This window comes from Mobula birostris, chromosome 17, assembly GCF_030028105.1.
Source record: "Mobula birostris isolate sMobBir1 chromosome 17, sMobBir1.hap1, whole genome shotgun sequence".
NCBI lineage: Eukaryota > Metazoa > Chordata > Chondrichthyes > Myliobatiformes > Myliobatidae > Mobula > Mobula birostris.
Genome location: NC_092386.1, coordinates 23,973,830 through 23,995,853, shown reverse-complemented (window position 1 = coordinate 23,995,853; position 22,024 = coordinate 23,973,830). Strand labels below are relative to the sequence as shown.

Sequence of the window (22,024 nt, the reverse complement as noted above, 5' to 3'; positions counted from 1 at the left end):
GGGGTGGAAAAGTAACAGAAGTAAAGTCATTGGGGGTGGGAATGGGGATGTACTTATGAGTGAAGAGAGAAGATGAAAGAGATAAAGGCAAAGGGGAATGAGGTTGGGGATAAAAGCAGGGTTTGAAGTGGAAGATTGATAAAAATGGATTGGAGCAGGGTTACTACTCATAAACAATGTTACTACTACAAAGACCAGGAAGGGAAGTTGAGCAATCAGAAGCTGTTGTAATAGCTTTAGGAAATTGAGAAATGGGACTCAAGATGAACTGACCGAGGACACGAAAGGAGAAAAGTTAGTGAAATGTGAGAATTTGAAATCAAGGCTGAGGAACATTACCCTATTTTCAACAAATCAAAGATTACATGTACCTGTGATCTTCATTTGTAGCAATCAAACTGGAAACATTCCTTAGGATGCCACCTCCACTTTCAATAATGGCAAGTGTATTGGTTTGGCTTCTGTAAGTTAAAGTGCTGACTAAAAAGGCAAGTGCTCCACACACAGTACAGATGTCAGCCTTATTCTCAGTGCAGTGTGCAGATAAGTTCCAAAGTGCACTGAGAACACTCTTTAGAGTTGATTCCTTTAAAAACAAGAGAGAAAAAAAATATTCAACTTCAATTTTGTTTCAGTTCATACTTAGAGGATATTTTGGAACTGTATCAGGTGTAGTTACATGACGCAGCTTTCTGATATGCAATAAATTTGAATACCACAAAACTTTAATTTCCTTAATCACTTTTATTGTTGTGTCTACCTCGAAAGACCAAACATCTAAAAACACATGAAAGTCTGCAGATGCTGGAAATCCAAGGCAACACACACAAAATGCCAGAGGAACTCAACAGGTCACTCAGCATCTACGTTTTGGGCCAAGACCCTTCATCAGGACAGAAAAGGAAGGGGGAAGATGCTGGAATAAAAAAAATGGGGGGAAGGGGAAGGAGGAGGATAGCTCAAAGGTGATAGGTGAAGTCAGGTGAGTGAGAAAGCTCAAGGGATGGAGAGGAGATTGGACCATACAAGAAAGGGAAGAAGGAGCAGACCAAGGGGAAATAATAGGCAGATGAGAAGAGGTATGAGGCCTGAGTGGGGAATAGAGGAAGAGGGGAGGAGGAAGGAAAATGTTTTTTTTTTTAAATCAGAAAGAGAAATCGATATTTGTACCATCAGGTCAGAGGCTACTCAAACAGAAGAAAAGGTGTTGCTCCTCCACCTTGAGGGTAGCCTCATCTTCCCACAAGAGGAACTGACATGTCAGAACAGGAACGGGGATCAGAATTAAAATGTTTGGCCACCGGGAAGTTTTGCTTTAGGTGGATCGTGCGGAGGTGCTTGACGAAGCAATTCCTCAATTTACAACAGGTCTCAAAAATGTAAAGAAGGTCGCATTGGGAGCACTGGACATAATAGACAACCCCAGCAGATTCGCAGGTGAAATGTTGCCTCATTTGGAAGGACTGTTTGGGACGTTGAATGGAGGTGAGGTATCTGGGCAGGTGTAGCAGTTAGATCACCTGCAGGGATAAGTGCCGGGAGTGAGATTAGTGGGGAGGTGGGGAGGGACAAACAGGCAAGAGAATCACAGGTGGAACAATCCCTGCAGGAAAGCTGGGGGGGGGCAGGGGGGGAGACAGGTAAAGATACGTTTAGTGGTAGGATCCCTTTGAAGATGGTGGAAGTTGCAGAAGATGAAGTGTTGGATGCAGAGGCTGATGGGTAGTAGATAAGGACAAGAGGAACCTAAACAGATGGGGTTAGCGCAGATGTTCGGGAAGTGAAGGAGGTGCGGGTGAGGGCAGCATCAATAGTGGAAGGAGGGAAATCTGTTCTTTGAAGGAGGACATCTCCGATGTCCTAGCTTGGAAAGGTGCACCCTGGGAACAGATGCAGTGGAGGTGAAGAAACTGAAAAAAGGGAATAACAGGAGATAGGGTGGAAAGAGGTATGGTCAAGATAACCGTGGGTATCAGTAGGTTCATAAAAGATGTCAGTTGACAGTTTGTCTCCAGAGAGACAGAGAGATCAAGAAAGGAGAGGGAGGCTCAGAACTGGACCAACTGAATTTAAGGACAGGTGGAAGTTAGAGGCAAAGTTGATGAAATTGACAAGCTCAGCATGGGTGCATGAAGCAGCACCAAAGCAGTTGTCAAGGTAGCAGAAGAAAAGTTGGGACGTATTACTGGAAAAGGCTCAAAACAAGGAGAGTTCTACATAGCCAATGAAGAGGCAGGCATAGCTGGGGCCCAACTGTGTGCCCATGGCTACCCTTTGCATTTGGACAGACTGAGAGCAGTCGAAGGAAGAAGTGTTGAGGGCGAGGACTAGTTCAGCCAGGCGATGAGGGTGCTGGTGGAGGGGAATCAGTTGGTTCTTTTGTCAAGAAATATTTGTTAGATACACTGTAGACTATAATAATCATCTTTCAGGCAGAGTTCATTTTAAAATGTATTAATATTATATCCTGGAATCTATTAGTTAATAATGAATGGGATGGTAGGGCTTGATATTCATTTTGTGGAGAATTCATTTTTAATCTTCCCATAATTCAAGAGTGACCATTTGTATATTTTGTAGCATTTAACAAAGATTTATCCCCAACATTTACACTTTGTTGTACATTGTAAACAAGTTCTGCTGCTCAGCAATTGGCAGGTTTGACAAACATAAGCTTTCGATACCCTTGGGAAAATGTTGACCAATCTTTCACTTCTCCACAATCCAACTGAGTCTCAAAGTTAAAATACCGCTTTAAACCAACATATATATACTGCCATTTGTCCATACATAATGTCCATTTCCATGCTGTGATTACATAGTAGTCTGCACTTAAAAAATCTCTTGAAATCACAAGAGGCAACTGGTAATAATTTCCACATTCATTCATTATGAGCCATGTCATACGATGTGGCCAATCTTGGTCTTGACCGTGATTGTTCTTTGCAAAATTTTCTACAGAAGTGGTTTGCCATTACCTTCTTCTAGGCAGTGCCTTTACAACAGGTGACATCAACTTTTGAAGATGTACTTGATGGTGAGTAGGTTAGTGTCTGTGTCGGTGCATACTGAGTCTACAAAGCCTCTGCAGCTTTCTTCCATCCTGTGTGATCCAGAAGGTGATGCAACCAGACAGAATGTTCTCCACATTAAAATTTGCTGGAGTCTTTGATGACATACCAAATCTTCTCAAACTCCCAAGGAAGTATAGCTATTTGTGTGCCTACTTCATGTATGCATCAGTATGTTGGGCCCAGGATAGATATCTGAGATGTTGAAACCCAGAAACTTGAAGCTGCTCACCCTTTCCACCGCTGACTCCTCGATAAGGACAGGAGTGCTCTTCCAATTTCCCCTTCCTGAAGTTCACAATTAATTCTTTGGTCTTACCGATGTTGAGTGCAAGGTTGTTGTTGTGACACCACTTAACCAGCTGATTTACCTCACTTCTGTATGCTTCCACATCACCATCTGAGATTCTTGGCACACTTTTAGATTTATCCTTCTTAAATACTGTTCAATTTCCTCATTCACACTATGATCAACAGTCAATTGCTTTAGTATTCCAAGAAAATTTCCTGGATGACATTTGGCTTGTACAGCAGAGTGTTGAGATTATTGATTGGAGTTACATAGAACATAGAATAGTACAGCACATTACAGGGCCTTCGGCCCACAATGTTGTGCCGACCCTCAAACCCTGCCTCCCATATGACCCCCCACCTTAAATTCCTCCATATACCTGTCTAGTAGTCTCTTAAACTTCACTAGTATATCCCCTCCACCACTGACTCAGGCAGTGCATCCCATGCACCAACCACTCTGAGTAAAAAAAAACCTTCCTCTAATATTCCCCTTGAACTTCCCGCCCCTTACCTTAAAGCCATGTCCTCTCGTATTGAGCAGTGGTGCCCTGGGGAAGAAGTGCTGGCTATCCACTCTATCTATTCCTCTTGTTATCTTGTACACCACTATCGTGTCTCCTCTCATCCTCCTTCTCTCCAAAGAGTAAAGCCCTAAGCTCCCTTAATCTCTGGTCATAATGCATACTCTCTAAACCAGGCAGCATCCTGGTAAATCTCCCCTGTACCCTTTCTAATGCTTCCACATCCTTCCTATAGTGAGGCGACCAGAACTGGACACAGTACTCCAAGTGCGGCCTGACCAGAGTTTTATACAGCTGCATCATTACATCGCGACTCTTAAACTCTATCCCTCAACTTATGAAAGCTAACACCCCATAAGCTTTCTTAACTACCCTATCTACCTGTGAGGCAACTTTCAGGGATCTGTGGACATGTACTTCCAGATTCCTCTGCTCCTCCACACTACCAAGTATCCTGCCATTTACTTTGTACTTTGCCTTGGAGTTTGTCCTTCCAAAGTGTACCACCTCACACTTCTCTGGGTTGAGCTCCATCTGCCACCTCTCAGCCCACTTCTGCATCCTATCAATGTCTCTCTGCAATCTTTGACAATCCTCTACACTATCTACAACACCACCAACCTTTGTGTCATCTGCAAACTTGCCAACCCACCCTTCTACCCCCACATCCAGGTCATTAATAAAATCACGAAAAGTAGAGGTCCCAGAACAGATCCTTGTGGGACACCACTAGTCTCAATCCTCCAATCTGAATGTACTCCCTCTACCACGACCCTCTGCCTTCTGCAGGCAAGCCAATGTTGAATCCACTTGGCCATACTTCCCTGGATCCCATGCCTTCTGACTTTCTCAATAAGCCTACCGTGTGGAACCTTGTCAAATGCCTTCCTAAAATCCATACAGATCATATCCACTGCACTACCCTCATCCATATGCCTAGTCATCTCCTCAAAGAGCTCTATCAGGCTTGTTAGACACGATCTGCCCTTCACAAAGCCATACTGACTGTCCCTGATCAGACCATGATTCTCTAAATGCCCAGAGATCCTATCTGTAAGAATCTTTTCCAACAGCTTTCCCACCACAGACATAAGGCTCACTGGTCTATAATTACCCGGACTATCCCTACTACCATTTTTGAACAAGGGGACAACATTCGCCTCCCTCCAATCCTCCGGTACCATTCCCATGGACAATGAGAACATAAAGATCCCAGCCAGAGGCTCAGCAATCTCCTCCCTCGCCTCATGGAGCAGCCTGGGGAATATTCCATCAGGCCCCAGGGACTTATCCATTCTAATGTATTTCAACAACTCCAACACCTCCTCTCCCTTAATATCAACATACTCCAGAACATCAACCTCACTCATATTGTCCTCACTATCATCAAGTTCCCTCTCATTGGTGAATACCAAAGAGAAGTATTCATTGAGGACCTCGCTCACTTCCATAGCCTCCAGGCACATCTTCCCACCTTTATCTCTGATCGGTCCTACCTTCACTCCTGTTATCCTTTTGTCCTTCACATAATTGAAGAATGCCTTGGGGTTTTCCTTTACCCTATTTGCCAAGTTCTTCTCATGCCCCCTTCTTGCTCTTCTCAGCCCCTCCTTAAGCTCCTTTCTTGCTTCGCTATATTCCTCAATAGACCCATCTGATCCTTGCTTCCTTTCTTTCTTTTTAAATCTTTTTATTGAATAAATATACAAAAAGGTAAGCCATATAGGCACTAATACACTGTTAGAATATAATAAAATTACAGGAGATATTAATACAGATAAAAAAAATGATACAATGTAATTTAAACATAACATAATAAGGTAACATAATAGTATACTAATTTTTATATCTCAATAGAGAAAAGGAAAAAAAAACCCCAAAAAAAAAACCCACCGTGCAACTAAACTAAAAGCAAAGCAAAGCAATGGGCTAAATTGGAACCAAGTAGAGTTAAAGAACTTAAAATCACGTCCTCAAACCCGACCTCCATTAAAAACAGTAAAAAAAAACAAGAAGGGAATATAAATATGGAGCAAAAAAGAGAAGAAAAAAAAATTACATTAAATGAAAATGTTGAATAAAAGATCTCCAGGTCTGTTCAAATTTAAGTGAGAAATCATAGAGATTGTTTCTAATTTTCTCCAAATTCAAGCATAATATCGTCTGAGAAAACCAAAAAAAGGTAGTTGGAACATTAAGCTCTTTCTGATGTTGTAAGATACATCTTTTCGCCATTAAAGTAAGAAATGCAATCATTCTACGGGCTGAAGGAGAAAGATTACTGGAAATTTTAGGTAATCCAAAGATAGCAGTAATAGGGTGAGGAGAGATATCTATATTCAATACCTTTGAGATAATATTAAAAATGTCTCTCCAAAAAGTTTCCAGAGTAGGACAAGACCAAAACATATGAGTTAAAGAGGCTATCTGCCCCGGACATCTATCACAAAAAGGATTAATATGAGAATAAAAACGAGCTAATTTATCTTTGGACATATGTGCTCTATGAACAACTTTAAATTGAATTAGGGAATGTTTAGCACAGATAGAGGAAGTATTGACTAATTGTAAATCTGCCCCCAGTCATCCACAGAAATGATAGAACCCAATTCCTGTTCCCAATCTACCCTAATCTTATCAAATGGAGCTTTCCCAAGTTTCATAATAATATTATAGATCATAGCCGATGCACCTTTCTGACATGGATTAAGGTTAATTATAGTATCTAAAATTTATGTAGGAGGAAGCATTGGAAAGGAAGAAAGTATAGTACTTAGGAAATTTCTAACTTGTAGACATCTAAAAAAAATGTATTCTTGATAAATTATATTTATTAGATAATTGTTCAAAAGACATAAGGGAACCATCTAAAAATAAATCCAAAAACCGTGAAATACCCTTAGTCTTCCAAATTTGAAAAGCACGATCTGTGAAAGAGGGAGGAAAAAGTATGTTACCTAAAATAGGAATCGCTAGCCCAAACTGGTTAAGGTCAAAAAATTTTCTGAATTGAAACCAAATATGTAAGGTATATTTAACTATTGGGTTAGAGACCTGTTTGAGGTATTTCAAATCAAAAGGAAGAGAGGAACCTAAAATAGAGCCAAGTGTATAGCCCTGAACAGATTGTAATTCCATTGCTACCCATTTAGGAATGGATAGTATATCCTGATCAAGTAACCAAAATTTCATATGTCGAATATTAATTGCCCAATAATAGAATCTAAAGTTAGGTAATGCTAAACCTTCATCTCTCTTAGCTTTCTGTAAATGTATTTTACCCAGTCTCGGGTTTTTATTTTGCCAAATAAATGAAGAAATTTTTGAGTCAACTTTATCAAAGAAAGATTTTGGAACAAAAATTGGTAATGCCTGAAATATATATAAAAATTTTGGCAGAGAAAACATCTTAACTGCATTAATACGACCAACCAAAGTTAAATATAATGGAAACCATTTAGATGGAAGTTGAATAATATGGTCAGTTAAGGGTAAAAAATTAATCTTAAATAAATCTTTGTGTTTGCAAGTAATTTTAATCCCAAGATATGAAAAATAATTATTAATCAATTTAAACGGAAAGTTATGATACAAGGGAAGTTGTTTATTAATCGGGAAAAGTTCACTCTTACTAAGATTTAATTTATAACCTGAAAAAAGTCTAAATTGTGCTAATAAATCTAAAACAGCAGGGATGGATTTTTGAGGATTAGAAATATATAAAAGTAAGTCATCAGCATAGGGATTTTAAACCCCGAGTTATCCCAGTAATATTTGGAGATTCTCAAATGGCAATTGCAAGAGGTTCTAATGCAATATCAAATAATAAAGGACTAAGAGGACAACCTTGTCGAGTACCTCGAAAAAGAGGGAAAAAAGGTGAGCTTAAAGAGTTAGTACGGACCGAGGCCACAGGAGAATGATATAACAGTTTGATCCAGGATATAAATTTCCAGCTAAAATTAAACATTTCAAGCACCTTAAATAAGTAAGGCCATTCTACTCTATCAAAAGTTTTCTCAGCATCTAAAGAGATAACACACTCAGGAACATTTTGTGAGGGGGTATAAACAATATTTAACAGTGTGCGAATGTTATAAAAAGAGTAACGACCTTTAATAAAACCTGTTTGGCCTTCCGAAATAATAAAAGGAAGTACTTTTTCTAATCTGTTTGCTAATAATTTAGAAAAAATTTTAGAATCAACATTTAATAAAGATATTGGTCTATAAGATGCACATTGAGCAGGATCTTTATCCTTCTTTAATATTAGAGAGATTGACGCTCTATTGAAAGATTCCGGAAGTTTATCAAGTTTTAATGAAGCCTCGAAAACCCTACAGAACCAAGGGAAGGTGCAAAACGTTTATAAAATTCTGCGGTAAACCCATCAGGGACAGGAGCTTTCCCCAGGTTCATGGAGGAAATAACATTCTTAATCTCATCAGTGGTAATGGGAGTATCTAGCATAGAAGACATATCCTGTGAAATCTCAGGGAAATCTAGGTTATCTAAAAAATCATTCATATATTTAGAGTCTCGAGAAGACTCTGATTGATATAAGGAAGAATAAAAATCAAAGAAGGTTTGATTAATCCCCGCATGATCAAGTATCAGTCGATCATTTTGATTATAAATCTGATTAATTTGAGATTTAGTATAATTAGACTTCAATTGGTTAGCCAACAGTTTGCCAATTTTGTCACTGTGTACATAAAATTCACTTCTTGTTTTCTTTAATTGGTTTACAATTGAGGACGAAAGTAATAAACTGTGTTCCATTTGAAATTCAGTTCTTTGTTTATATAACTCCTCAGAGGGAGCTGTAACATATTTCTTATCAATTTCCTTAATCTTGTCCACAATTACCAACTCCTCCTGCTTCAGCTTCTTCCTCAAAGCAGCAGAATACGAGATAATCTGACCACGAGTATAAGCTTTAAAAGTATCCCAAAGAATGTTCACAGAAATATCCTCTGTATAGTTGATTGTAAAAAAAAGATCAATCTGTTCATTCATAAAGTTAACAAAGTCCGAGTGCTGAAGCAACAGCGAATTAAAACGCCATTGTCTATTATTTTGTGTATTGGCCTGAATTTTAATAGAAAGCTTAAGTGGAGCATGATCCGAAATGGTTATAGAGTCATACTCACATTTAATCACTGAAGAAATAAGACGAGAGTCAATAAAGAAATAATCAATTCTTGAATAGGAATGGTGAACATGTGAAAAAAAAAGAAAAATCTTTTTCCTGAGGATGCAAAAAACGCCAAATGTCCGTCGACCCAGAATCAGAGAGGAATGAATTAATCAAGGTTGCAGATTTATTAGGTAAGGTCCGTAGAGGAGCCGAACGGTCTAAAGCTGGAGATAAACAGGTATTAAGATCTCTGCCCCAGATCAATGAAAACTCGTTCAAATTCGGGAACTGATTGAATAATGATTTATAAAATTCCGGACAGTCCATATTGGGAGCATAAACATTAACCAAAACTACCTTTTTATTACATAGTAGACCACTAACCAGTAGAAATCTACCATTCGGATCAGAGATAATATCATGTGGTATAAAAGTAACTGAGGAGTCTATAAAAATAGAGACGCCTCGAATCTTAGCATTAGAGTTCGAATGAAACTGTTATTCCTTCCAGAATTTAAAATAACGTAGTCTGTCCCCCCTCCACACATGGGTCTCTTGTAAAAATAGAATTTGTGCTTTAAGTCTCCGGAACACTTTAAAAACTTTTTTCCTTTTAATAGGATGGTTAAGACTATTAGTATTCCAGGAGACAAAATTAATAATAGACTCCATAAACCCTAAAGTCAACCCGCAAAAAGGAGGATTGACGATAGGCTCGACCCACGAACCCGGAAAGGGAACAGAACAAACAAGAGGTACCGGGGAGGAGAACGCAACCAATACTTCAATAGTGTAAATAGCCCAAGAAGAAAAAAAGTAAAATGTGAAGCCCCTCCCATCACCCCCCACCCCATAACCCCAAGGCTAAATCTAAAACAGACCAGCTGGAAAGAAGCAAGCACTAAAACTACCCCCATGACTTCCGATAGACGCTCACTTAAAAAAAAGTGTAAAAATAAAAAAGATCAGCTAGTTATAAAACAGTAAAAGAATAAAAAAAGTAAATCAATTAAAACAAACACTTAATATAACAGAGAAAAAGCCAGAAAATATAAAAAAAACCGCAACAAACCCCAGACCCTATGAATAAACAAAAAAAAAAGAAATGAAATTATTAACATAAACTAGTTATAAAAACCTACAAAAAAAAGTAGATTTAAAAACTACAAAATTTAAGGCCTCAAAGGAAATACGTAGAATGACACTGAGGAAATAACCACCCAGAATCCCTTGGGAAAAAGAAAGGAATGATGCAGATAGAAAGAAAGTTTAGCAACCATATTAATTAATCAAAAATAAACTTTTCTGCCCATATAAGGCAAAAAATAAATTAAGGCCGACAGATTCACAACCTCCGATCAAACGGAGATAGTTAAAAATTACGATTAAGATGTTGAAGGTGAAAATTGATCCAGATAACTCTGGGCATCCGATGGAGATTCAAAAAAACGGAGGGCTCCATCCAACGTACGAATCCTTAGACGTGCTGGGTAAAGCAGCGCTGGTTTTAAATCCATCTTGTAGAGTTCCCATATCACAGATCTGTAACGAACCCATTGATCCTGAATTGGTTTGCTGAAATCCTCCACGAACCGGAAATGGAGATCCAAAAAATCAATGTAACCTTTAGATCGAACGAATCGAAACAGTTTCTCCTTGTCTTGAAAGTAATGAAAACGTAAGATGACATGTCGAGGTTTATCTGACTTAGACGAGTATGATGGAACTCTGTGAACACGATCCAATAATGGTGGTTGGTCAGGAAATACAGTAGGAAATGCATCTTTTAAAGGTTGAGAAAAAAACTTCATAGGGTTGTCAGATTCAACAGCTTCACACACACCAATCATTTGAAGATTCTGCTGTCGCATTCTGGATTCTAAGTCAGAGTTTTTAAAGGTCAGAAAGTCGTTTTTTCTTCATTATAGTAATTGTTTCTTCAATTTTCCCCATCTTGAGTTCATTTTGTTGCGTGGATTTTTGAAGATTAGATATAGCCGACTGATGTTCCGTGATAGATGTTTGTATTTTATCGATTGAATCGGTAATTTTCTGGAAATTAATTGAAATTTCCGCACGAATCAGCTCCGTAATAGAGGTTGAAATTTCCCTTTGAATTAGATCCGATATAGCTTTCAAAGTCACCGGTGGTTCAGTCGGAGGAAAATCGGTACCTTTCGGTCTAACCGGAGGTTTGCCATCTTTCCCATTTTTTCCATTCTTAGACATAGCAGACCTTAAACCTTAAACGCATCCGATTATCAAAGAGCCCAATTTGTTCCAAAGTATTGTAAAAGTCGATGCCTTAATGGTTAGTTAAAATATAGCTGATCATAAGAAGAAAAACTCAGAGGTAATGGAGCGAGTCAAGAACACGACTTCACTCCTTGAGCTCTACCGGAAGTCCCTGATCCTTGCTTCCTAAACCTCATGTATGCTGCCTTCTTCCACCTGACTAGATTTTCCACCTCACTTGTCACCTATGGTTCCTTCACCCTACCATTCTTTATCTTCCTCACCGGGACAAATTTATCCCTAACATCCTGCAAGAGATCTCTAAACATTGACCACATGTCCATAGTACATTTCCCTGCAAGGACACAATTCCAATTCACACCTGCAAGTTCTAGCCTTATAGCCTCATAATTTGCCCTTCCCCAATTAAAAATTTTCCTGTCCTCTCTGATTCTATCCTTTTCCATGATAATGCTAAAGGCCAGGGAGTGGTGGTCACTGTCCCCCAGATGCTCACCCACTAAGAGATCTGTGATCTGACCCGGTTCATTACCTAGTACTAGATCTAGTATGGCATTCCCCCCGTCGGCCTGTCCACATACTGTGACAGGAATCCGTCCTGGACACACTTAAAAAACTCGGCCCCATCTAAACCCTTGGAACTAATCAGGTGCCAATCAATATTAGGGAAGTTAAAGTCACCCATGATAACAACCCTGTTATTTTTGCACCTTTCCAAAATCTGCCTCTCAACCTGCTCCTCTGTATCTCTGCTGCTACCAGGGGGCCTATACAATACCCCCAATAGAGTAACTGCTCCTTTCCTGTTCCTGACTTCCACCCATACGGACTCAAAAGAGGATCCTGCTATATTACCCACCCTTTCTGTAGCTGTAATAGTATCCCTGACCAGTAATGCCACACCTCCTCCCCTTTTTCCGCCCTCTCTATCCCTTTTAAAGCACTGAAATCCAGGAATATTGAGAATCCATTCCTGCCCTGGTGCCAGCCAAGTCTCTGTAATGGTCACTACATCATAATTCCATGTATGTATCCAAGCTCTCAGTTCATCATCTTTGTTCCTGATGCTTCTTGTATTGAGGTACACACACTTCAGCCCTTCTGCCTTACTGACTTTACACCCTTTATTCTGCTTCTCTTTCCTCAAAGCCTCTCTGTATGTTAGATCTGGCTTTACTCCATGCATTTCTTTCACTGCTCTATCGCTCCGGGTCCCATCCCCCTTCCAAATTAGTTTAAACCCTCCCGAACCATGCTAGCAAACCTACCTGCAAGGATATTGCTCCCCCTCGAGTTCAGGTGCAACCCATCCAATCTGTACAGGTCCCACCTTCCCCAGAAGAGATCCCAATGATCTAAAAATCTAAAACCCCGCTCCCTGCACCAACTCCTCAGCCATGCATTCAACTGCCATCTCCTCCAATTCTCATCATCACAGTCACGTAGCACTGGCAGCAATCCTGAGAACACCACCCTTGAGGTCCTGTTCTTCAGCCTTCTGCCTAGTTCCTGAAACTCACACTTCAGGACCTCATCCCTCTTCCAGCCTATGTCGTTGGTACCAACATGTATCACAACTTCTGGTTGCTTTCCCTCTCGTACCAGGATGTCGTACACCTAGTCAGAGACATCCCGGACCCTGGCACCCGGGAGGCAACAAACCATGTGGGTGTCCTTCTCACGTCCACAAAATCTCCTGTCTGCTCCCCTGACTATAGAGTCTCCAATGACGACAGCTCTCCTCTTCTCCAACCCACCCTTCTGACCACCAGGCCGGACTCAGTGCCGGAGGCCCTGTCACCGTGGCTCACACCTGGTTCGTCGTCCCCGCCAACAGTATCCAGGGCGGTAAACTTACAGGGAAGTAGTTACCCCTAAATTGGAGGCAGGCAGCTGGGTGACTGTCAGGAGGAGGAAGGGGAAGGTGAATAAGCAGTTAGTGCAGAGCACACCAGTGGTCATTCCCCTCAATAATTAGTATACCATTTTGGATACTGTCGTGGGGATGACCACCCAGGGGAATGCCACAGAGACCAGATTACTGGCACTGAACATGGTCCATGGTGCAGAAGGGAAAGAGGGAGAAGAGGGGAGTGGTAGTGATAGGAGACTCAATAGTCAAAAGAACAGACAGGAGATTCTGTGGACACAAATGCAACACCTGGATGGTATGTTGCCTCCCAGGTGCCAGGGTCAGGGACATCTCAGATCGTGTCCACAGCATTTTGGAGGGGGAGGGAGAGCAGCCAGATGTCTTGGTACATATTGGTACCAAGGACATTGGAAAGAAAAACAAACAGGTCCTGAAGAGAGAATTTAAAGAGCTAGGCAGAAAGCTGAGAAACAGGACCTCCAGGGTAGTAATTTTTGGATCGCTACCTGTGCCAGTGAGAGTTGAAACAGGATGATTTGACGGATAAATGTGTGGCTGAGAAGCTGGTGCAGGGGACAGGGCTTGGATCATTTGGATCTCTTCTGGGAAGGTATGACCTGTACAAAAGGGATGGATTGCACCGGAACCTGAGTGGGATCAATATCCTCACGGGCAGGTCTGTTACAGCTGTTGGGGAGCGTTCAAACTAATTTGACAGGGGGTTTGGAACTGGAGCGAAAGGACTCAGGATAGGATGGATCGTAAAAAGAGCAAAGATAGTGTGCAGTCAGACTGTCAGGAAGAGCAGGCATATGATGGGACAAAATTGCAGACAGCTGGATGAGTGAAGGTGCAGCAGGGTTGCAGTTGGGAGCTGAAAGGCCAAAGTTATACATTGTATTGGAGGGATAGGAAGATAGGCAGAGGGGGTGGCATGGATCTGCTGGTAAAGAATGGCATCAAATCATTAGAACGATGTAACACAGGATCAGAAGATGTTGAATCCTTGTGGGTTGAGTTGAGAAACTGCAAGGGTAAAAGCACCCTGATGGCATTTGTATACAGGCCTCCATACAGTAGCTGGGATGTGGACTACAGATTACAACAGGAAATAGAAAAGGCGTATGAAAAGGGCAATGTTATGATCGTCATGGGAGATTTTAATATGCAGGTCGATTGGGAAAATCAGGTTGGGAATGAATCTCAAGACAGTGCATTTGTTGAATGCCTGCTAGATGGCTTTTTGGAGCAGTTTGTCTTTGAGCCTACTAGGGGATCGGCTATGCTGGATTGGGTGTTATGTAATGAACCGGACGATTAGGGAACTTAAGGTAAAGGAACCCTGAGGAAGCAGTGATCATAATATAATTGAGTTCAACTTGAAATTTGATAGAGAGAAAGTGAAGTTTGACGTAGCAGTATTTCAGTGGAGTAAAGGAAATTACACTGGTATGACAGAGGAGTTGGCCAAAGTAAATCGAAAGGAGATGGTGGCAACGATGACAGCAGAGCAACAATGGCTTGAGTTTCTGGGAAAAAAATGAGGAAGGTGCAGGATAGGTGTATTCCAAAAACAAAGAAATACACAAATGGCAAAATAGTACAACCATGGCTGACAAGGGAAGTCAAAGCTAACATAAAGGCAAAAAGAGAGGGCATACAACAAAGCAAAAATAAGTGGGAAGCTTTTAAAAACCTACTGACTCTTTTAGTTACAGACATCAACTAAAAGAATCACTAGAAGCGAAACGATGAAATATGAAAGCAAGCTAGCAAACTCGGCGGGAGGAGAAGATGGCAGCGTGACGCAGCTCTCCGGTGAAATGATATTGTTTCTGTTAAATAGGGGCCGTGGACAATTCTGATTTGATGAAGGCAGATGCAAGAAGCAGAGGAACATCTGGAGAAATTTCTGAAATGCCTGGTTCACCATGTTGTTACTGTGCGATCGAGAATCTCTGGAGGGTAGGCCCCAAAATCCCTGGCTTTGCCTGCTGCTGGCGACCAAGGCTGAGGTCGAAAAGTTCGGATAGAGATGGCGCTCGGTACTTGGTGTCAGAGGGCTGATCAGAGCTTGAAGTTTTCGGACGACTCAGAGTCGGACTGTGGTCGGGCATGGCAGGGAGAGTTTTCTTCCTTCTCCTGTCTGCGTGAGATGTGGGACTTTCGAGAAACTTTGAACTTTTTTTACTGTGCCACGGACTGTTCTTCATCAAGTTATGGTATTGTTGCACTGTTGTAACTATATGTTATAATTATGTGGTTTTGTTAGTTTTTCAGTCTCAGTCTGTCCTGTGTTTTTGTGATATCACACCGGAGGAATATTGTATCATTTCTTAATGCATGCACTACTAAATGACAATAAAAGAGGACTATGTGTCCTCATAATCTAAAGGAACAATATTAAGGTGGATAGAAAAGCTTTTTGAAGTATATAAAAAGTAAGAGAGAGATGAGAGTGGATATAGGACCACTAGAAACTGAGGCTGGAGAAATAATAATGGGGGACAAGGAGATGGCAGATAAACTAAATAGGTTTTCTGCATCAGTCTTCACTGTGGAAGACACTAGCAGTGTGCCAAATGTTTAAGGGTGTGAGGGAAGAGAAGTGAGTGCAGTTACTATTACAAGGGAGGAGATGCTCAAAAAGCTGAAAGACCTAAAGGTACACAAGTCAACCGGACCAGATGAACTGCACCCTAGGGTTCTGAAAGAGGTAGTGATCGAGATTATGAAGGCATCATAGAACATAGAAAAGTACAGCACAGTACAGGCCCTTTGGCCCACAATGTTGTGCCGACCCTCAAACCTTGTCTCCCATATAAGCCCCCACCTTAGATTCCTCCATATACCTGTCTAGTAGTCTCTTAAACTTCACTAGTGTATCTGACTCCATCACTGACTCAGGCAGTGCATTCCACGCACCAACCACTCTCTTGAGTAAAAAAAAACCTTCCTCTAATATCCCCCTTGACATCCCACCCCTTACCTTAAAGCCATGTCCTCTTGTATTGAGCAGTGGTGCCCTGGGGAAGAGGCACTGGCTATCCACTCTATCTATTCCTCTTATTATCTTGTACACCTCTATCATGTCTCCTCTCATCCTCCTTCTCTCCAAAGAGTAAAGCCCTAGCTCCCTTAATCTCTGATCATAATGCATACTTTCTAAACCAGGCAGCATCCTGATAAATCTCTTCTGTACCCTTTCCAATGCTTCCACATCCTTCCTATAGTGAGGTGACCAGAACTGGACACAGTAATGATCTTTCAAGAATCATTGGACTCTGGCATGGTGTCGGAGTGCTGAAAAATTGCAAATGTCTCTCCCTTCTTTAAGAAGGGAGGGAGGCAGCAGAAAGGAAATTACAGACAAGTTAGCCTCACTTCAGTGGTTAGGAAGATGTCAGAGTCAATTGTTAAGGATGAGGTTATGGAGTACCTGATGACACAGGACAAGATAGGACAAAGTCAGCATAGCTTCCTTCAGGGAAAATCCTGCCTGATGAACCTGTTGGAATTCTTTGGGGGATTACAAGTAGGATAGATAAAGGGATGTTGTATATGTAGATTTTCAAAAGGCCTTTGGCAAGGGTGCCACACACGCTGCTTACCAAGTTAAGAGCCCATGATATTACAGGAAAGTTACTGGCATGGTTAGAGCACTGGCTGATTAGTAGGAGCAGTGAGTGGGAATAAAAGGATCCTTTTCTGATTGGCTGCCAGTGACTAGTGGTGTTCTGCAGGGTCGGTGTTGGGACCTCTTCTTTTTGTGGTGTATATCAATAATTTGGATGATAGAATAGATGGCTTTGTTGCCGAATTTGCAGATGATACGAAGATTGGTGGAGGGGCAGATAGTGTTGAGAAAACAGATAGACTACAGAAGAACAGACAGATTAGGAGAAATGGGCAAGAAAGTGGCAAATTAAATACAATGTTGGAAAATGGTCATGCACTTTGGGAGAAGAAATAAAAGACCAGACAATTTTCTAAATGGGGAGAAAATCAAAAATCTGAGATGCAAAGGGACTTGGGAGTTCCTGTGCAGAACAGCCTAAAGGTTAACTTACAGGTTGAGTCAATAGTGAAGAAGGCAAATGCAATGTTAGCACTCATTTCTAGAGGTCTAGAAAAAAGCAGGAATGTGATGCTGAGGCTTTATAAGACACTGGTGAGACCTCACTTTGAATATTGTAAACAGTTTGGGCTCCCTATCCAAGAAAAGATGTGCTGGAATTGGAGACAGTTCAGAGGAGGTTTACAAGGACGATTCCGGGAATGAAAGGATTATCATATGAGGAATGTTTGATGGCTCTCGGCCTGTACTTGCTGGAATTTAGAAGGATGGGGAGGTGGCGCGGGGAATCTCATTGAATCTTTTCAAATGTTGATAGGTCTGGATGGAGTAGTTGTGGAAAGGATGTTTCTCATGGCAGGGGAGTCTAGGACAAGAGGGCAAAGCCTCCGGAAAGAGGAGCGTCCATTTAAAACAGAGATGCAGAGAAATTTCTTTAGCCAGAGGGTGGTTAATTTGTGGAACTTGTTACCGCAGGCAGCTGTGGAGACTAGGTCGTTGGGTGCAGTTAAGGCAGTGCCTGATAGGTTCTTGATTGGCCACGGTATCAAAGGTTACGAGAAGGCCATGGAGTGGGGCAGAGGGGGGGTTAAAAAAAAAGATCAGCCATGATTGAAAGCGGAACAGATTCAATGGGACAAATAGACTAATTGCTGCTCAAATGTCTTACGGTCTTATGATATAAAATCTTTTTCTGAAGTTAATCAAGTTTCTGTAAGCTGGCCTTGTAGAAGGATAAAAACTGACAGGTATCAATTGGTTGACAATTCTTTCCTCCAAAGGAAGTGCTGAATTGTCACATAAAGAATTAATTTTTATGAAAGGTAAGTAGTTTTGCTGCATCATAGCCATGCAAAAGAGCGTTTGAAACATAATCAACAAAGATAACAAGAGACCCCTGAATATCTGGAAGTCACTTTTTCTTGTGAACTTTCTGGGAGGAAACATCATAAATTTCAACTTTGTGAAAAGAATCATTTCCTACCTTTTTAACATCCAGTGCACATTCCATTAAAGCACTCACACTACCAACTTCACGCAAGATCTTTTTACTGTTTACATCTGCTTGCCATGATAAATTTCGCAACACGCTTGCAATTACCTGAAACATTTGACAATTAAAGTAATGATAATAGGGAATACTACGATTTTATAGATATACTATTATATTTTATTTCCTATTCATTCCTAATTTAATGTTTAGACTGCAAGCCCAAAGTCACGTTCATGTATGAAAATACTTCTGAAAAACTGACCACTGGAGAAACCATTGTCATAAGAAATTATTACAGAGGCGGCAAAAATTTTTTCAGGAAATGGTTATACATTTGTACTAGGGTTGAACATACACAGTGATGAACAGCCAAATAATGTAAAATGTGATTCAAAGATGCAAGCCTGCATATCCAATTAAAAGAAAAAAATTACGTAATAATTGGACAATATAAGAATTTGTATATACTCCCTTTGCAAATGAAAGAAGATATTTTGATAAGATAATTCAATCCTTATTTATATCATTCTTTTTAAGTATATTCTCACTGTGGCAAGGCAGTAACCTCACATAAATGATCTTTTTAGGTACTCAGTGCATTCAGAGAAACTTTATACCAAGAACTTTGACTGACCCAGTAAATTAAATACTGACGCTTCACTGAAGCTCAGGTTTAATATCCATTCCTACCTGTTGCAGATCTTCACTTTCTGATTTAAGTTGAGCCACCATTGCTCTCATACAACCTTTCATAGAACAGAGTGTAGCCTGTGTAAAGGAAGCAGTAATGCAGAAGCATGATGTAACATGAAGAAATGAAGTTAATTATTAAGACTACTTAAACGCAAGTTGGCCGAAAATTAGGAATTGAGTGCAAGGTGGGGACCTTTTTGTAGAACAAGACTGTGCAAAACAAGTAAGTCTGATACAAATTAATTTTATGATAATCTTAAAGTATCTTCTCATTTAAATATAATTATTCAGAATGTGACCATCTACAATGATTTCATACATCACATTCTCTTGAAAAGCTGACACAATATTTTGCTGTTGCTGAAATTCTGAACAACCAATCTCCCCCTCCCAAAAAAGAAACAATTGAATCATATTTATATCTCCTCAAAAGTCAAGGCCATAATGAAAATGCAAAACTAAACTTTATCTGCAACAAACTGCTCACCTTATTTGCAACATCCCCAAAAGTTAAATTTGTAAGTGCCATCCCAGCATATCTTCGCAATGTAATGCTGTGATGGTCATCTGTGAGGCCATACATCTCACAATCCACTTGTAATAATTCAGCTATTGCCTGTAAACCACCTGTACATGATATAACAATGTTAACTTTAAAAGTATTCATAATGTTTTTTTAAAAGCATAAGCCAAAAACATCATTTTAAATTTTAAACAATATACTAAATATTAATTTACAGCCTTCAATTCCAATGAAGGCTATCACTGTAAAATATTTAATTAATCAAAGAGTAATTTAATGGAGCAGTTACAAGGTCAAAGGATCTTACTTGGGCTGCCGTATCTGTCCTGGCTCATTAGAACAGTGCTGGTTCCCTCACCCCATAACGCTGAAGATTCAGCCCCCTTTTAACATCACAACTGAATCTGCCTTTGTTACCATCTCTGGTGGTGCATTCAGACCCTTACTTCTCGTTGCAAAGGAAAAGCTTTCCCTGGCATCACTGTTGGTTATTTTGCTAATCATCTTCACTCTATGCCTTGTCATTCTTGAATCTTCCAACAATGAGAACATTTTCTCTCTATCTACTCAGTGCCATTCTGATTTCAAAAATCGTATATTCCTGCAACTTTTCTTTTGTTCCAAGGAGAACAACCTGAGCTTCTATTCTCTATCTTTCGCCTACCTGAGGATCCATCCTGGGCCCAACATATTGATGTAATTACAAAGAAGGCACAACAGTGGCTATATTTCTTTAGGACTTTGAGGAGAATTGTATGTCAACAAAACCACTCGTCAATTTCTACGTATGTACGAAGGAGAGCATTCTAACTGGCTGCATCACCATCTGGTATGGAGGGGCCACTGCACAGAATTGGATTAAGCTGCAGAAAGTTGTAAACTCAGCCAGCTCCACCATGTGTAGTAGCCTCCCAAACATTCAGGACGTCACCAAAAATGCGATGCCTCAAAAAGGCAGCATCCATCATTCAGGACACACTGCACCCAGGTCAACCCCTCTTCTCATTGCTACCATCAAGGAGGAGTTAGAGGAGCCTGAAGAATCAAACTTGATGTTTCAGGAACAGCTTTTAACCCTCCACCATCATATTTCTGAATGGACAATGAACCCATGAACACTTCTTCAGTATTTTTACCTCTCCTTTTGCACTACTTATTTATTTTTGCATATATTGTAATTTATTATTTGATTATTATGTATTACAATGTACTCCTGCATCAAACCGACAAATTTCACGATATATGCTCCTGATATGAAACACGATTCTGATTCTCTGATCTATCTACGTGAATAAAGTCCCTCATCTCTGGTACCCTCTCTGAATCTTTCACGTGTTTTTTTTCCAATTGTCATGTCCAGATTTGAACACAATTCTCTAGTTGTGGCCAAACCAGTGTTCTATAAAAGTTCAGAATGACTTATAAGCTCCCATGATCTATATATATATATATATATATATAAAGCCCTGCACCCAAGGTTTTCTTATAACTACTTTCTCCATCTACTGTGCTACTTGCAACAAACTATTCATATTTATCCCCAGATCTCCCTTTATTTGTAACCCTTTTTAGAATTACAATGTCTCTTCTCATTCCTCCTACAAAATGTAACACTTCTGATTTCTTAGCTGATGCTACCCATCTACGTATCCTCCTCACAGTTTACCATGCATCCATGTTTTGACCATCTGCAAACTTCGATCCTGTAATGTCAAGCCTCAAATTCCCCAAAAGAAGAGGCTCCAATGGTTTACAATGACTGACACCCAAGATTTCCTCACTTCGTCCTCGGCCTCTCCTCACGATTAAGGAACTGAGTTGGAGGGATGGTCACCGCATGAAAAGAGATGCCAGACAGTAATATACATTACAGTACATTGTTGGGTGGGCATCATGTGATCTTTTATCTCAGTTTGGATGAAGGGCCTCAACCCAAAATGACAACTGTCCATTTTCCACTAAAGTAGCTGCCAGACCCACTGGATTCCTCCAGAAGTTTGTTTTGATTGGAGGAAAGAGCTGATCATGACTATGGGTGGAGGAGAAGCATCAGTAATAATCATTGGAATAGTGTGCGTAGTGTCTGGGTTGGTTAATTAGCAACTTTGCATAATCAATAGAATTTTGCATGACGCTTTTAAGCAGGTGTACAAATATTTGACGGCCTCAGCCAGCAACTATTCTGGCCTGGGTTCTTCTGCTCCAAAATGAAGAGTGAGCATATCCTACCCGCTATCCAGAGACAAAATAACAAGTGTATATGCAATGCTGGCATAAAAGCATCAGATGTGGCTACATAATGAACAATTAATGCACATGGCACTCATGTACTTGTTAACTTACTGAAGGTTGTTACCTTGTTTGAATCACATGCCTTAGGAGAATTCCACAAACCCATTAAACAGACCCACTGATCAAAAGGATCTTGGATACCCTTAAGGATTGTAGTGCTATTTTTGCTAACTAATGGCAATTCCTTGCACTGTAAATCAGTGGGTCTGCTGGCTTTATCTTTCCCTCTAGATTTGCATGTGAATTTGAAAATCATTTTCCCCTTAATGGATGGTTTTATTGGTTTATGTAC

The 22,024-nt window shown here is 40.4% G+C and overlaps 1 protein-coding gene across 1 annotated transcript in view; it reads right to left on the bottom strand.

Annotated features, from left to right (window-relative positions):
- Positions 1–22,024, bottom strand: part of LOC140211554 (adenomatous polyposis coli protein-like) — a 188,189-nt gene that overhangs the window by 7,647 nt on the left and 158,518 nt on the right. Inside the window, 4 exon segments of the mRNA XM_072281384.1 lie at positions 372–586; positions 18,216–18,332; positions 18,915–18,992; positions 19,405–19,544. Coding sequence (XP_072137485.1) covers positions 372–586; positions 18,216–18,332; positions 18,915–18,992; positions 19,405–19,544 — 550 coding nt within the window.